At 55.6% G+C, this 16,720-nt stretch overlaps 2 protein-coding genes across 2 annotated transcripts in view; both read right to left on the bottom strand.

Moving 5' to 3' along the window:
* Nucleotides 1–3,235: 3,235 nt before the first annotated feature.
* Nucleotides 3,236–6,737, bottom strand: LOC112643020 (paraneoplastic antigen-like protein 6B). The gene is given in 3 exon segments (XM_025420824.3): nt 3,236–5,040; nt 5,043–6,207; nt 6,474–6,737. Coding segments are annotated over 2 exon segments (1,407 nt in total). The 5' UTR covers nt 6,064–6,207; nt 6,474–6,737; the 3' UTR covers nt 3,236–4,654.
* The window catches only part of LOC125754645 (paraneoplastic antigen-like protein 6B), a 36,510-nt gene continuing 23,025 nt past the window's right edge, over nt 3,236–16,720 (bottom strand). The window contains exon 3 of the transcript XR_007409382.1: nt 3,236–3,852. The gene's annotated coding sequence lies outside the window, so the exon portion shown is untranslated. The remainder of the gene's footprint in view (nt 3,853–16,720) is intronic.

Here is a 16,720-nt window from a genome sequence, read left to right on the forward strand (position 1 = left end):
AGGTAGGAAGATGGGAAAAAAAACATCCAAGGGGGAGGGGCCCCTGCGAGGATCCGGGTTAAGGCCGGGTGGCGAGAGCCTCCAGGACAAGAAAGCCCAGTCCCAGAAAAGCAGTAACTTTACCAATCTTCCCCAATGGAAAGGCTCTCACAGGTTGCTCAGGCAGGATCCCAGGAGGGGCCGTGGAGCCCCCAGATTCCTGGGGTCGCTAACAGAGGAAGTACGCCCCTGGGGAGAGTGTGTCACATACCTCAGCGGAGCTCCCTAAAGGGCTGGAGCGCATGCCCGGCAGGGCCCCAGGAGCAACTCAGGTGGCGGCTCAGGCAGTGGCTCTGCAGAGTGGGCTGCGCAGCCCCAGGAGCAGCTGAGGCGGTGGCCCTGTGCGAAGGAGGCTGCGAGGTCCTGGGAGCATGATTCCAGTGGCGCAGGCCCCGGAGCCCACGGCGCTGGGGGACACAGTCCAGGATCTGGCACTCCTCTTGGGACAGGTAGAGGCTGGGAGGACACAAGACAGCGAGGACACTCCTGCCGCTAGGCGGCGCAGAGCTGTGCAGATCAGTGCCCCCCAACCCCGGAGCATCCAGGCCATCCAGGCCAGTGTGGAATGGGAGACTGTGGAAGTTACTGCTGGAGCTGACTCCTAGGGCTGGGGAGCTGGCCGCTGCCAGTGTTGTTGTTCCTCTTGGTGTCACCTTGTGCCTGGGACTAAGCGGGGTCGCCAGAGTGCAGGGGCCTCACGGAGTAAACAGCTCCTACTGAGCTGTGCACCTAGCAGGGGGTGGGGCAGCACCCCCAGGTGCAGACACCTAAGAATCAGCACAGCAGTCCCCACCCCAGAAGACCAGCTGGAAGGACAGAGGAAGAGCAACTTCTTAATCAAGCAGCACTGGAAAGCTCCAGGGGAAGTCGAGGGAGTTACAGTGAATAGAATCAGAGGATACCCCTCCTTGGTTTTTTTTTTGGGGGGGTTGTTTATTTGTTACCCGCTTTTTTTCTTCTCTCTTTCCTTCCTTTTTTCAGTACAACTTGTTTTTAGCCACTCTGCACTGACTGAGCAAAATGACTAGAAGGAAGAAATCAGCACAAAAGAAAGAGTGAGAAACACTACTCTCTCCCACAGAGTTACAGAATTCGGATTACAATTCGATGTCAGAAAGCCAATTAGGAAGCACAATTATAAAGCTACTGGTGGCTGTGGAAAAAAGCATAAAGGACTCAAGAGACTTCCTGATTGCAAAATTTAGATCTAATCAGGCCGAAATTAAAAATCAGTTAAATGAGATGCAATCCAAACTGGAGGTCCTAACGAGGGTTAATGGGGTAGAAGAATGAGTGAGTGACATAGAAGACAAATTGATGGCAAGGAAGGAAACTGAGGAAAAAAGAGAAAAACAATGAAAAGATCACAAGGAAAGGTTAAGGGAAATAAATGACAGCCTCAGAAGGAAAAAAAAACCATATGTTTAATTGGGGTTCCAGAGGGCACCGAAAGGGACAGAGGACCAGAAAGTGTTTTTGAACAAATTATAGCTGAGAACTTCCGACTTGGGGAGGGAAACAGGACATTCAGATCCAGGAGATAGATCCCCGCTAAAATCAATAAAAACCGTTCGACACCCCGACATTTCATAGTGAAACTTGCAAATTCCAAAGATAAAGAGAAGATCCTTAAAGCAGCAAGAGACAAGAAATCCCTAACCTTTATGGGAAGAAGGATTAGGTTAACAGCAGACCTCTCCACAGAGACCTGACAGGCCAGAAAGGGCTGGCAGGATATATTCAGGGTCCTAAATGAGAAGAACATGCAGCCAAGAATACTCTATCCAGCAAGACTCTCATTCAGAATAGAAGGAGAGAAAAAGAGCTTCCAAGATAGGCAGAAACTGGAAGAATATGTGACCACCAAACCAGCTCTGCAAGAAATATTAAGGGGGACTCTGTAAAAGAAAGAGGAAGTCCAAGGAAACAATCCACAAAAACAGGGACTGAATAGGTAGTATGATGACACTAAATTCATATCTTTCAATAGTAACTCTGAACGTGAATGGGCTTCCAGATCCCATCAAAAGGCACAGGGTTTCAGATTGGATAAAAAAGCAAGACCCATCTATTTGCTGTCTAGAAGAGACTCATTTTAGAGGTAAGGACACTTACAGCCTGAAAATAAAAGTTTGGAGAACCATTTCCCATTTATTTTATTATTTTATTTTATTTTATTTTATTTTATTTTATTTTATTTTATTTTATTTTATTTTATTTATTTTTTAATAATAAATTTATTTTTTATTGGTGTTCAATTTACCATTTCCCATTTAAATGGGAAAAAATAGAAAAAAATAGAATTGTAAGAAATAAATTTTTGTTTATAAGCAAAAAAAAAAAAGGATGGAATGTTCTGTATATATCTGTGAAATCCATTTGTTCCAGTGTGTCATTCAAGGCCCTTATTTATTTGGCAATGTTCCGCCTACAAGATCTGTCCTTTTCTGAGAGTGCAGTGTTGAAATCTCCTACTATTAACGTATTATTATCTATGTGTCTCATTACTTTGGTTATCAATTGGTTGATATAATTGGCTGCTCCCACATTAGAGGCATAAAAATTGATAGCTAGGTCTTCTTGAATGACTGCGTTTGTCTCCCAAGGATTTCCTCCCACTACACATGGCGTGAGGTCTGTGGAACCCAGCCTGCCCAATCTTTGGCTATCACACACCCCCAAGTCCAAAGAATCCTTCAGAGGCTACATGGAGCCTGGCTTCTTGTTGGCTTCCAGGTGTAGGCTGATTGTAAATGGATGAGCGATCTCTTCACCACACACACCAGCATGCAGCTCCTGATGATAGGTCTATCCAACAACATACCCAGGCAATTCGGAGACTGGCTTGTCTATGGGATTTGCACTTGAACTTTCAGACCCAGTGGATGTCCTAAGGCATACAGCGTTTCCACAAATCCTGGATCCTCAGGATACCTGCTGTCCCCTCCTCACTATACGGTCTAACCTCTTTATTCCTAGGGGCTGCCTGAGGTTTCTAGTGGCCCCAACCAGCCACACTTCTAGTAAGCTCCTCTCACCAGTTTCCATCCGCCCAAGTGATTACACAACTTCTCTTGGATACACCCCTGAAATACTCCAGTACCACACTAATGCTGCCACTCACAACCCCATCCCCTCCTGCAGCTCCAGTAGAAAGTTGTTCCTTCCAGAGCCCAGAGCAGAGGCAAGACATGGCTGAAACATTCAATGAAATTTATTGAAGAGAAAATATACTGCAACCATTGAAGACAGGGAATGACAACAGAGAGGGGAACGAACGTCTGACGGTCAGTAGAGCCCATAGGTCACAGCCTCCCTCCTCTCAGGGTCCCAAACGGGGCGCCTCTGCATCCCCCACCACCGTGGCCCTCCTGCCATAGTCTCCCTTCCCGAGGGCCACGATCAACCTCTGGCCAGGACGACGGACACTGGCCATGTCCCCTCACGCCAGGACACCCCCCCTCTGGCAGACATGCTGGGGCCTGGTCCTGCCCTATGGCCGGCACGGGACAGTCCCAGGATGCTGAAAAGGCAACAGGGGACCCTTGGCCAAGCCAAGGAAACTGAGTCACAAGTGACAACAGGCGGCACATCAGAGCACAGTTCCCATGGAGACAGCCGCAGGCCACCTCCGTCCTTTGGGCCAGTTCTTCCTTCCGGAGGTCACGCGGGGTGAGCACCGGCCGTGCCCTCCTCCATCCTTCCCGCCGTCTCCTGGAACTGGGCTCAGGGTCTCCGGGGTGGGGTGAGGGCAGCTGCTCAGATAAGAACACACACACACACACACACACACACACACACACACACACACGTCTCCACAAGAACAAGCAGCATTCGGCCTAAATCTACACCGAGAAAGCGGAGGTTGAGCTCACAACAGTGGAGGAGAGCGAGCAGAGCCTTGGTGGACACTGAAGCTCATGACACCTGTGCTGACAGGTGGGTGCCCCGGGAGGCCAAGACGCCCATGGCAGGTTCCTGCACACCTCAAGGCTCTGCATGGGAATGATGGCTAGTGTGTGTGTGTGGTGTGTGTTTGGGGGGGGAGGGTGTGGGGAGGAGGGATAGCTTGACGCGTGGGTCACTAAGGAGCTTACAGAGACACAGGTGGGCTTCCCAGAACATGGAGCAACGTGCCCCGGGGGTCAGTGGGCAAGGGTCCCCGTTTTGGGAGGCCCAAGAGGCTGGCACCCTTGAGATGGTCCCTAACATCTTCCAGTCCAGCGTGGGTGGCAGATGGCTTCAGGTGCCCCTCACCTAGGCTGGGGCTGGCCACTGAGGGGTGCTTCCCAGGCTGGCTGCCTGAGTTGGCAGGGATTGGGTGTGCCTGATTGGACTGGGGCTGGGTGTGGTGCTGCCATGGGAGGGTGGGGGGCAGGTCTCCCCGCCCCATTTGGTGTCAAGCATGGTCATCTTGGTCACTTGGAAGGGCTGATGGTAGTGTTCAGGTCCCCTTTGGGGTGGTGGAGTGCCCGGGGGGCTTGGCTTGGGCCGGGTGGGCCCTTCCCTCGGCCCTGCTCCTCATGTGGGGTGAGGCTGCGCCCTGGCATGGCCTCCCCCTGCCTCCAGAACTCGGCTGCCTGAGAGGAGAGGGGGGCCCTTGGGCCTTCCGAGCCTATTTGCCTGAGGAGGACTTGGGGAGGCCCAGCCCCCCAGCCCCATCCTCGTTTCCTGACTCGTCTGGGATGGGCTTGAGCCCCTCCTCGAGGGGCTCCCCAGCCTCCCTGTCTCCTGACCGGGTGAGGCCCTCTGGCTCATAGCCAGGACCTCCTGGGCCCGCCCTGGAAGCAGCGCCCATCTGGGCAGGGGTGGGGCCCCCAGGGGCCTCTGAGGGTCGTGCCTGACCTAGGCCTGCAGGGACAGCATCACGGTCATCACTGTCGTCCTCCTCCTCCCGCTCCCGTTCCCGCTCCTGCTGCTCCTGCTCCTTCTCGTCCACTTTATCATCCTCTGCCTTAGCGTCGGCTCTGGCATCAGCCTGGGCATTGGTCTGGGCGCCAGCCCTTCCTCCGCCTGGGCTCTCTCACTCCTGGCTAGACTGGCCTCCCATGCCTCAGACTCCCGAACAAGCCCCAGCATCTCTAGGAAACTTGGAGACCTCCCAACCATTCTCAGCTTCCTCAGAGCTTCATCCAGTGGCTCGGTGAGGTTGGCCCTGGTGAGCACCTGCCTCAGGCGCACGTGGTCAGCTGAGGCTCTGGCCAGGGCCCCCTTCTCAATGGCTTTCTGCAGCAGGACTTCCAGCCTCAACACGAAAGCAGAGAGCCGCTCTCCTGAGTGCTGCTGAGCAGTTAAGCACTTCACCCGGAGTGTGGCCTGGGACTCATTGTCTCCAAACACCTGGATCAGGGCCGCCAGGCAGTCCTGCGCGGTCCTGGCAGGGTTCTCGGCCAGGAGTCCGTGCACGAGCTGCAGGGCCGTCCCTCGAAGGCCTTCCATCAGCCGCCTCCTCTTCTCCCTTTCCGAGACCCCCTGCCACACATGTAGCATGTCGGCAGTGTGGTGTAGCCAAGCCTCAAAGGACTCCTCCCCCAGAGCGGGCTGATCCCTCCCGGAAAACACGCCCAGGCGCTGGTACCGCATGGTCTCCACCCAGGGCTGGACTGCCTGACTGACCGATCGGAGCCAGCACACCCTGCGCAGTCCCAGCCCCAGGGCCCCAGCCACACTCTCCACCGTCTGCCCCTGTTGCTCCAGGAAGTGGAACACGCGACTGAGGAACTCGTCGCCTGAGCAACGGGGCACAAAAACCACGTTCCAGGGACCCCCAGTGCCCGGGATTTCCCTGGGGACCAACGCATAGTTGACTTCCCGGTCAAGCTCGACTAGGGCCGCGGTGGCATTATCCTCCTCCCGGAACACTTTGCCGAGCACAGTAAAGTGGCCCATGGGCCAGAGGGCGGCCTCCAGGGACTCTTGGAGTTCGGCTTCATCGCAGTCCTCTGGGATGCCCAGAATGAGCAGACCCCTTCGAGCGCTGACGCCCATCCACCTGCACCAGTCCTGCAGCATCGTCACCGCCATCGCGCGCAATTTCCGCCTGCGCGGGGCTAATACTAGGGGCAGGAAACGGTTCCGTAGCAGACCAGGATGGTACTGGGCGGGTGGGGGAGAATGAATTGGGGCGGGAGCCTAGGACTCAGAGAGAACTGCCCAGGTCTCCACAGCCTGTGAATACGAACCGGGCGAGAGCGAGGTTAAGGCTGACACCCCACCTCCCACCCCGAGGTGACCCTCCTCCCCCGGGCGGCGCCTCTGCAGCCCAGGCTCGAGCCCCGCCCCGCCCCGCCCCGCCTTCCACCGGCCCGCAGGGGCCACGGCCCCCTCCCCAGCCCGTCCCCCTGCCCCCGCGGGCTGCCGCAGTCCCGCTGGGGCGGGCGGAGGGCGGCGGGGTTTCCCGGGGGCCAAGCCCGCACCCTCCCCGGGTCTGGTACCTTCCTCGGGTGGGGGTCCTCCCTGGTGGAGGTCCCCGCGGGAGGCGCGCAGGGGCTGCGCGGAGCGGCGGCCGGGTCGTGCGCGCCTCTTGCCCGGGGCGCTCTCTCACTCCCTCTTTTCCTTCCTCTGCCCGTCCCTCTCTCTGCGCGGCACGTGGGCCGGCGCGCCGGCGCCTGCTCGCCACCACTCTCTGCAGTGCGGACTCGGGGCGAGGGCGCAGTGGCGGCAGAGCGCGGACCCTCCGCGTCGCCCCGGAGATCGCCCGGCCATTGGCGCGCGCGGGTCACGCGGCCGGGCTGTGGCCACCGCCGCGGGCACCCCGGGACCGCGCGTGACGTCACCCGCTCCTTCCCCCGCCCCCGAGGGGCCGCTGGCACAGGTGGGGACCCTGGGGGTCCGCGACTCGGCGTCCCGTCCTAGACCCAAAGCCCGTCCACCGCCGCCGGCCCCTCGCGGGACGTGACCTCAGGGCATCAGCCTGGCGAGGGGTCCGCATCCCCGGGTGCCCACGGGAGAGCGGCTGGACAGGCCTGAGACGCGCCTGCCCGCGTTGCGCTCTGGCATGGGTGGGGAACAGGGTGTGTGCGTGTGGGGGGTGCGTTATGGGGGCTTCTTCGCTTGTTTTCCTCCTCCCCCACCTCCAGAACTGGTCCTGTCCCAGCTAGGCGAGAAGCACCTCGTCCAGGTGCGGTCACGTGCGGTAACTGCCACATGCGCACAGGCTCATTCACACACTCCACCCCAATGGAGGGTCGGCAGTCCCCAAGCTTGCGCAGGGGCCGAGGCCGCTGTGGGTGCACGAAGGGCCAAGGCGCATCGCTACCCCAGCGCCAGTGGCCAGCCCCAAGGAGGGTGCCTCAGACTCCCCTGTTTTGCTCACTCCAAGTCCCGATCCCAAGAACGAGCTTCTGCTACTTGTGGGTCAACCCCTTGGGCCTGTATCTTACTTACCATGCGCCCTTGGGCAAGTCCTTACCCCTTCTCTGGGCCTCAGCGGAGCGATAGGTTTGGGGACTCTACCTGAAGGTGCGTCCAGGAGAGCCAATGGGCTGGGAGTGGAGCACTGGGTGTGGCCCCTGCCCCCTGTGCCCTCACCAGCCTAATGGACTGTGAGACATTTGCTGCCTTGGCCTCTGAGGACAGCATGGCTGTCGTGCCTCCCCAGAGACCGCCAACTGTCTGTCCCCGACTCAGCCTTCTTCCACAGATCCTTCCCCTTTCCTTTGCTCCCTACGCTAGTCACGGCACTAGGCCAGCGCTGCCACCACGTGAAACGGGGCTCCAGTCCCTCTGGGTCTCTGGCCACCCTGCACCTGTCCTGTCACGGGAGTCTGGTGCCATGTGGACGGCCTCCCTGCCACTCAGATGGCAGACAGGTTCCCTCCAGGTCACACCTTCCACGGCTGTTCCCTGTCTGCCCCCCGTTCTCTTTCCTTGCCTGGCATCTGGCCAGACATCCTCTTCTGTGACCTGCTTTGCACTCTCAAGCTCTCCTGGTCACGGTTTCCCTGAGCATCCAGCTCACTCACGCTCCTTGTGGAATCTCAGCCCTGGCTTATTTGCCTGAGACCCTAGGGGAGGGCACTCACACTGTTCCCAGTCTTCAGGCATTACAGACACTACTGCCACCAGCGCCCTGCGATGCTGAGCCGCTGTTGGCACGACGGGCTCTGGCACATACACCAAGGGTTGGTTTTGCTGGGAATCGGGCACTTGGGTGCCCATCACCGCCATGGCCGGGCGTCGCTAATCTGTTATCTCCCTTGAGTGACTGAACCTGTGTTCACTCCCACCAGCAGCATGGGCATGCTCCTGTGTGCCCCACAGCCTGAGCAGCCTTTGGTCCCTTCCGGCCTCGGCCACTTGCCCACCCCCACGGGGAGAAGCACTACCTCACTACTGTGTGCCTTGTGTTTCCCTGCCCTGGTCGGCGGTGAGCTTGGGCATCCCTGCACAAGTGTGTCAGCCATTCCCAGGTCCTCTTCTGGGAACCTCCTTTACTCATTTCCTCCCCGGTGCTGGGAAGCCTCACTGGCCTGTTTCTACGAGAGAGTTCCTGGCATTGAGGTCGAAGGCACTCTCATGTTTTCTACACTCACCCATGGCCCAGAAGCAGGTCACGCTGGAATTGGTCTCATAGTTGGAGCTTGGCTGGCCTGTGTGGCCTTACTCCCCAGCTTTCTTGTCTCCTGGGTGGTAAGTGCCGGGTGAATGGAGAAGTGCAGGGGTTCTGCCACAAACCAGCTTTCCCAGTCCGCCTCGTGTGTGGACTCCCTCCCTTTCTCCCCACTGAGGACCAAGACTGCCTCTCCTGATACAGGTGAACCGCTGCCCTTAACGCCCACCGTGACGATTTCTGCCCACCAAACCTTGCTGTTAGCCCCACCATGGCCGGTGCCCCACGTTGTCCTCTTTCTTGGTTCCCGCCATGATCTATCTGGGATCATTCCCCAGAGAGGGCGCTCCCACGGGGATGTATGTGGGTCCCATGTTGCCAACTGTCAATTCATTCCCTCGGTTTTCAGCCTCGCCTCTTCCTCCTCTCCTTCCTTCCATACCTGCTGACTCCAGGTCCAGGACTCTCTGGCTCTCCCTTGGGGTACCCATTCCCCTCCTCTGCCAGGGCTGGGCTGTGACGCCTCAACTACATTTCCTTTGTCACCTCTCAGCCCTCACTTTGCTCCACTGTCTCAGCGCAGCTGACCCTCTTTCCTCCTCAAAACCTTTTCCTTCCTCGGCTTCTGTGAGCCCCCACCTTTGGGCTAATCTCCTCCCTCTCTGCCTGCCCAACCTTGGAACTCCCTCCTCTTTCTCCTTTGCTTGAGTTCAGTGTGGTGGAGGTGGGCTCCCAGCCTCAGCCCCAGGACCCTTGGGGCCTCCAACACCATTCTCACCTGAGGCCCTCTCATCTGAGAGACCCTCTGCTTGCTGACGGCTCCAAATGTTTTGTGTCTGGGCGGGACCCCTCCCCTGAGCTCCGCACATGCTCACCAAACTGCCCACTTGGATGGTCCAGGGGAACTTCAGAATGAAGACGTCCAAATGTCCAGACAGGAGCACTTCATCCCCCTGGACACACCGGCCGCTTCCCTGGGCATCCCCCAAGGGCTCCGCCTTCCACCTGGTTGCTCCAGCAAAGACGCCAGGATTCTTTTCTCCCCTCTCCTTTGTTCTCCGCTCTCAATCCGACCCATTGTGGGATTTTGTCAACTCTAGTGGATGCCTGCTAACCCTCTCCACGTCTCCATGGTTCCTGGCCTCATCTCCTGTCTCCTGCTCTCCCAGCCTCCAGGTTGGCCTCTCTGTCTACCTTCCTCCCACCCACGTGGCAGCCAGGGCGAACTCTTTGCAACACCACCAGATTCTGCTCCTCCCCAGTGTCAAGTCCTCCCTGTGGCTCCTCATCTCCCTAGACTAAGGAAACTCCAAAGTCCCCTCCCTGGCCAACAGTCCCTCTCTGCTGCCCCCCACCACCACTCCCCCTCCCTGCCTGCCCCACACACGCCCTCCCCCCACCCCTCCACCCCCACCCAGGGAGCTGGCCTCCTCCTCTGCTCTTCTTTCCGTACCAGCAGCCCCCAGCACCTCTCACCAAACTCCTGCTTCATCGGCCTTCTCGGCTTGCCCCAGAGCACCACACCCGGCCCTTTCTCACCTGTGGCCTTTGCCTTCCCTCCTCCTCTGTGTGGGAAAACCCACCCCAAGACCTTCCCTTGGTAGTGGCCTCCTCCGCCTCCTCCTCCTCCTCTTCCTCATCCAAATCTTGGCAGAAACGTCCTCTCCTCCCTGAGGCCTCCTCTGCCCGTCCACCCACAGCAAAAAGTGGAATCTGGAATACTCTCCATCCATATTCACATCAGCGGCATTGTTTTTATGGGTCATCGTGTGACAGATAGCAGAGATTTGGGCCTCAGCTTTGGGGCATCAGGGCCTCCCTCCCCAGGTGGCAAGCCCCCCAGGAGAAGGGGCCTTGCCCATGTTTCTCGCCCCAGGGTGCCCAGCACCCGGAGCAGAGTCTGGCCCACTGGAGGCCCTTGGTGCCTTCTTTGGAGCAAGCACCCAAATCTGTCAGCCTGCCCCCGTCTGCCAGGGATCTGGGACCATTACCCCCCAAGGGCTGTGGAGAGCCCTGTTGGGTTTCAAGTAAGGGGATGGCAAGGATCAGCCCCGCTGTGGGGTGAACTGGGCAGCAGGGAGGTAGTAATCCTGGAGCAGAGGGTGGCTTCTGCAGTAGGCCAGACCAGATGGTGATGGCCTGGGCCTCCTCAGGCAGAGGATTTGAGAGAAAGGGGGGGGGTGCTCCAGGCTTCAGGGAGGGAGAAGGCGCAGGGAGGGCTCAAGCTGGGTCCCAGGTTTCTCACTTCTGTGTGGGCCCAGAGAATGGGCAGGCCCTTGTCTGACATGGGGATCACGCCAGCACTTGTCTTTCCTCTCACCTTTTGTGAGAGGAGGTGTTGGCAAGTGGGGTGACAGGGGCAGGGATGAGTTTCTGTGGCCACGCTCACATCTGAGAGTCCTGTGTGACACCATGTTGAAACACACTCTGCCCTCTTCCTCCCACCCCCACCACCACCATCCAGGCCCTGTGGGTGGCTGGGCTCCCTGGTGGACCTAAAGGAATCAGGTGTTCAATTAGGTGTTCAATTCCTAAAGGAATGAAGTGTCCCGCCTGCTTGGTCCAGCTCACAGGGTCTTCTGGCTTTTGGCTCGGTCCCCCTGATTGCCAGTCCTGGGCACTGCACAGAGCCAGCCCCCAGCAGGTGCTAACCACGCGGAGAAATAAACACAGAAACACTTCACTGTGGGGTGTTGCAGAGATGCTTCAATCAGGGTTCACAGAAGGCCCGGGCCTCTGGGCGACTGGATGCTCCCTCCCATAACATACCTCCTCTGGTAGTAGCTGTTGGGAATGAAGACCAAGACCAATGAAGACCAAGCTTAGCTGAGCACATAGAACCCAGGCGTGGCAGCGGGGGTGTGGGGGGGGGTGGGGATTCAATGTTTCTCTTCACCTGACTGCTCCCCATCTGGGTGACCTCAGATGTGTCCCTTAATCTTCACAGGTTGAGGGGGAGCGTAGTCTGCTCACAACCTGGGAAGGGGAAGGGCTTCTCTGCTTTACACCACAATCGCCAAGGGCTCAAGCCGTGCACAGCCCAACGGACCCCTCCTGTCTCGTCTGGGGAGAGCCTGGAGTTCCCTCCTACCACCTTACCAGGCAGTTCCCACCCACATTTCCTAAACTGTGGCTTCAGACCACGTCCCTGCCAGCCAAAGACTGCTCTGGCTGCTCGCCAGCCCGCTTCCTCCACCACCCCTTCTGCTCACACACTCGGCTCCTGCTGCTCCCAGCATCTGGGGGCTCCCTGCACTGCCCCAAACCTTCCACAGGCTCTTGGGTAGCTCCTGGGTAGTGGGCCCACTCCTCCCTTTCTAAACCTGCCTTTCTGACTGCTCCTACCTGGGAAACAGTACCTCCCCAGGTACTTGCTGACTGCTCCTACCTGGGAAACAGTACCTCCTCAGCTTCTTCCCAGCTGCCGCCAGCTCCCTCTGCATGTCTACCTGCCCACTGAAACCTCACAGGCGCAGGCGGCTCCTTTTGGGCTCACACAGCCCTTTGGAGCATCACCCCAACGTGGTGCTCATGCTTCCCCACTCAGGGTGCCGCTGGGCTGGGTAAGCGGCAGCATGTCTTCCACGGGTCCTTCACACACCTGGTTGCCTGCAGTACTCTCTGTAACACACGACAGTCCCTCTGGGGGAGCTGGGTGGCAACAGGCTCACTACAAATGTGGGTGGTACTTGGGATGTGGCCAGCCTCGAATGGTGGCCAGCCTGCCTCTGCCTTGGGTCAGGATGGGGATGGTTCTCACGTAGAGAATTGGTGACGAGAGTGTGAATTGTGAGGCCATCTTTAGACGTCTGTGTGCAATCATTTCAAACAACTCATCTACCTACCTTGTGACCCAGCCCTGGCACTCCTACTTCCTCGCCCAGGGGAATGGAACACAAAGAGACTCACTCAAGGATGTGAGCCTTTCATCATCTTTCCCATCAGCTTTCACAACAATAGCCCCATACTGGAGCCAACCCAGATGCCCATCAGCAGGAGAATGGACAAGGAGCTTGCAGTGATCTCCTCTCTGTGGACCTCTGACCCTCACAACCACATGGGTGTGTCTCACGGACGATGTGCCATGTGAGAAAAGTTAGACACCAGAGTGTGACCCTGTATGATTCCATTGATACAGAGTGCAAGAGCAGGAATGCAAAAGGGAGGTAGGAGTGACTGGCAAGGAGGTCAGAGGTACTTTCTGGGAAGACACAAATGCTCTGTAGCTTGACAGGGGGGCTGGGTCAGTCACCGGGTAGATGCAGTTTTCAAAAAGCATTGAACTGTGTATGCAGTGAACAGAAGCAGCAGTAAAACGAACCATGTTCTTTAGGGCTCCGTTACGGAGCACCTGGTGCTATGGACTGAATTTTGCCTCCCAATGTTTGTATGACTGTATGTGTATGTACGTTTGTATGCCAAAGCCCTAAACCCCAGTGACGGTATTTGGAGATAAGGCCTATGAGGAGGCAGTTAATGTTAAATGAGATCTTAAGGCCCTGATCCGATAGGAGTAGTGTCCTCCTAAGAAGAGATGCCAGAACTCACTCTCTCTCTCTCTCTCTCTCTCTCTCCCTCTCTCTGTTTCTCTGTCTCTGTCTCTCTCTCTCTTACCGTCTCTCTTTCTCCCCTCCCTCCTACCCCAAACGCACAGAGAAGACATTTTGTGAGCACACAAAGAGATGGAAGCCACCCCCAGGTTCAGAAGAGAGCTCTCTGCAAAACCCACCGTGCTGGCACCCTGATCTCAGACTTCTAGCCTCCAGAACTCTAAGAAAATCAAAGTCTGTTGTTTAGCTGCCCAGTCTGTGGTATTTCCTTATGGTGGCCGGAGCTAAGGCATCTGGGTTCCCTTATGTTTGCCTCGGAGAGTCATAGTTCCTTGGAGAACCCCTATTTCCTCATCTGCCAATCAGAGTCATCTTCCTGTCCCAACGGGAGGCCGCGAGAATCCCCTGTGAGGCTGTACGTTGTAGTGTTTTGAAGATTCCACGTTCTTGTATTCTCCTGAGGTGATACGGTATTCCCTGCCATGATGGGTACAGTGCCTCTACCCAGGCCCCGTCTCCTGTAACGTACATGGTGGGAGGTCAGGGTCAGAGCCACAGTGAGGGAGGGGGTAATAGAAACTCAGGAGCCTTTAGTCATGAAGGTTCTGGGGATGACAATTTCCAGGCTGTGGAGTTGAGCTCCTGCAAGGCAGGGAGGGCTGGCCCAGTGTTCTCAGGCTTGATCCCCATCTTCCAGCCCAGCCTCCTCAGACCCTGGCGATGGCCATTGCAGTTTCCTAGGAACAAAGCCCCTGAAAGGGGGGCAAGTCTGTCTCTCCTGACGTGCCACCACCATGCCCGGAATAAGGCTGTGTCCTGCCCTATATAATGTTGGACCTAGGCCCCTCAGGGGCCCAGCCAGGCCCAGCCCAGTCCACCCCAGCCCAGTGGGCGTTCGGTGAGCTCTGAAGCCTTTGCCTACTTGTCTATGCTCCCCCCACCCCTTCCTGGGCTGCCCCTCTCCTAAATAACCTCCAGCCTTCTCCAAATGCAAGTGCTCCTTTAGCCTCCGGGGGCCACGTGTATGGGGCACTTCCTGTCCCTCCCGCTTGGGAAGGAAAGATATGTTTTATTGTTTCCCTCCCTCCCTTCTCCCCACAGGGAAGGAAAATCCATCCCTGTGACCCTGGGTGGGGGGTGCTCCCAGGGCCTCCCCCAGACAAAACGAAGACCTTCATGTATTCATCCAATAAGGAGTTATGCTGTACCCTCTGCGTTCCACTCATTATAGTACATGCTGAACCTACGCCTGTACGTCAGAGCAGAAGTACACCTGCCCTAACTCAGGGCATAGTCTAAGGGGTGACCACAGACCCTAAGGAAATCATCCCCCCAAGCAAACGTGGAAGGATAAACTCTGTCATATCCATCAAGGGGATCCACCCCACCCCTACCCCAGTGCCCTAGCATCCATTCAGGTGGCAGCAAAAGCTCTTTGAGTGCATCTCCTTCCACGGATGGATGGCACAGAGATGCAAAGGATCAAGCAACATTCCCTGAGTGTTTCTTCCAAGCCAAGCGTGGCTCTAGAGTTCAGGGATCTGGGCAGTGAGTACAATGAGAAGAGTCCAAAGACAATAAAGGGTGTAGCTCTTGGCCTCTTTATTCTTCTTCTCCTATCCCCCCCCCCCACCACCACCACCACACACACATACTTCTGTGGAGCCTGGCAAAGGCCATCCTCTTGAAAACTATGACTCATGGCTATTGGAGCCAGGTGCCTGAAAAAGAAAGTTTTGGTGTCAAGAGAAAACTTTTAGTGTCAAGACTCATCAAGTGTGGAGAACTCAGCATAGGCAGTGCCCCCATAAACTGTAGTGCAGGGAGGCCAAGGGGCTGTTCTCTCATTCAAAAGGAACTGAGATTTTGACCTGTGGGTGGGTTGGGAATGCATGTGGAGGGACTGTAATTTTGTTTGTTCGTTTGTTTTAAATCACTCCTGAGGCTTTGTGGATCTCCTCCAAGTATCATACTTGCCGATACATATAAAATGGCACATATGGCTAGTGCTATGAAGGAAAGGTACACGGCGCTAATGAGAACTCTCAAGGGGGATATGAATCAGTCTGGAAAGTCAAGGAAGTCTTCCCTATGAAAATGGCAGGGGTGCTGAGACCTGAAGGACATGTAGGGGATACCTAGGGGAAGGAAGAAGGCGAGAGCAGTGCAGGCCATGGTTACAGCAATGTTCAAATGTCCAGTGGTGGGAACAGTATTACCTAAGAGGGGCTGAAATATGACAGGTCAACCAAGGGTGAAAGGCTGATGTGAGATCATGATTGGCAGACATGTATCAGAACTCTCAGGCTGTATAAACCAGAGTAAAGAATTTTAGCCCCGGGAAGGAGGCAAGATGGCGGAAGAGTAGAGGTCCTCATTTCATCTGGTCCCCCAAATTTAGCTATATAACTTTCAAACCACCCTGAACACCTATGAATTCCACCTGAGATGTAAAGGAAGGACAGCTGGAACGCTACAAGTAGAAAAGTGACCACTTCTCGCAAGGTGTTCTGCACTGGACAAAACAACCAGGAGGAAGAATTCACCACAAAGGAAAGAACCGGTGGTGATACTCTGTGCCACAGATCTAATGGATACGGGTTTAAGTAAAATATCGGAGACAGAATTCAGGAACAGAACTAAAAAATCACTGGTGGCTGTTGAGAAAAAAAAAGCATAAAAGACTCTAGAGTTCAAAAAGGGTGTTGCCTGTGTTCTCCTCTAGGATTTTGATGGAATCTTGTCTCACATTTAGATCTTTCATCCATTTTGAGTTTATCTTTGTGTCTGGTGCAAGAGAGTGGTCTAGTTTCTTTTTTTTTTTTTTTTCTTGGACTATTTTATTTTATTATTTTTTTAATTTATTTTTTATTGGTGTTCAATTTACTAACATACAGAATAACCCCCAGTGCCGTCACCCATTCACTCCCACCCCCCGCCCTCCTCCCCTTCTACCACCCCTAGCTCGTTTCCCAGAGTTAGCAGTCTTTACGTTCTGTCTCCCTTTCTGATATTTCCCACACATTTCTTCTCCCTTCCCTTCTATTCCCTTTCACTATTATTTATATTCCCCAAATGAATGAGAACATATAATGTTTGTCCTTCTCCGACTGACTTACTTCACTCAGCATAATACCCTCCAGTTCCATCCACGTTGAAGCAAATGGTGGGTATTTGTCATTTCTAATGGCTGAGTAATATTCCATTGTATACATAAACCACATCTTCTTTATCCATTCATCTTTCGTTGGACACCGAGGCTCCTTCCACAGTTTGGCTATCGTGGTCATTGCTGCTATAAACATGGGGTGCAGGTGTCCCGGCGTTTCATTGCATTTGTATCTTTGGGGTAAATCCCCAACAGTGCAATTGCTGGGTCATAGGGCAGGTCTATTTTTAACTCTTTGAGGAACCGGCACACAGTTTTCCAGAGTGGCTGCACCAGTTCACATTCCCACCAACAGTATAAGAGGGTTCCCTTTTCTCCGCATCCTCTCCAACATTTGTTGCCTCCTGCCTTCTTAATTTGTCCCATTCTCACTGGTGTGAGGTGGTATCTCGTTGTGGTTTTGATTTGTAT

The sequence above is a fragment of the Canis lupus genome, chromosome X (assembly GCF_003254725.2).
Source record: "Canis lupus dingo isolate Sandy chromosome X, ASM325472v2, whole genome shotgun sequence".
In the NCBI taxonomy this organism is placed as follows: Eukaryota; Metazoa; Chordata; class Mammalia; order Carnivora; family Canidae; genus Canis; species Canis lupus.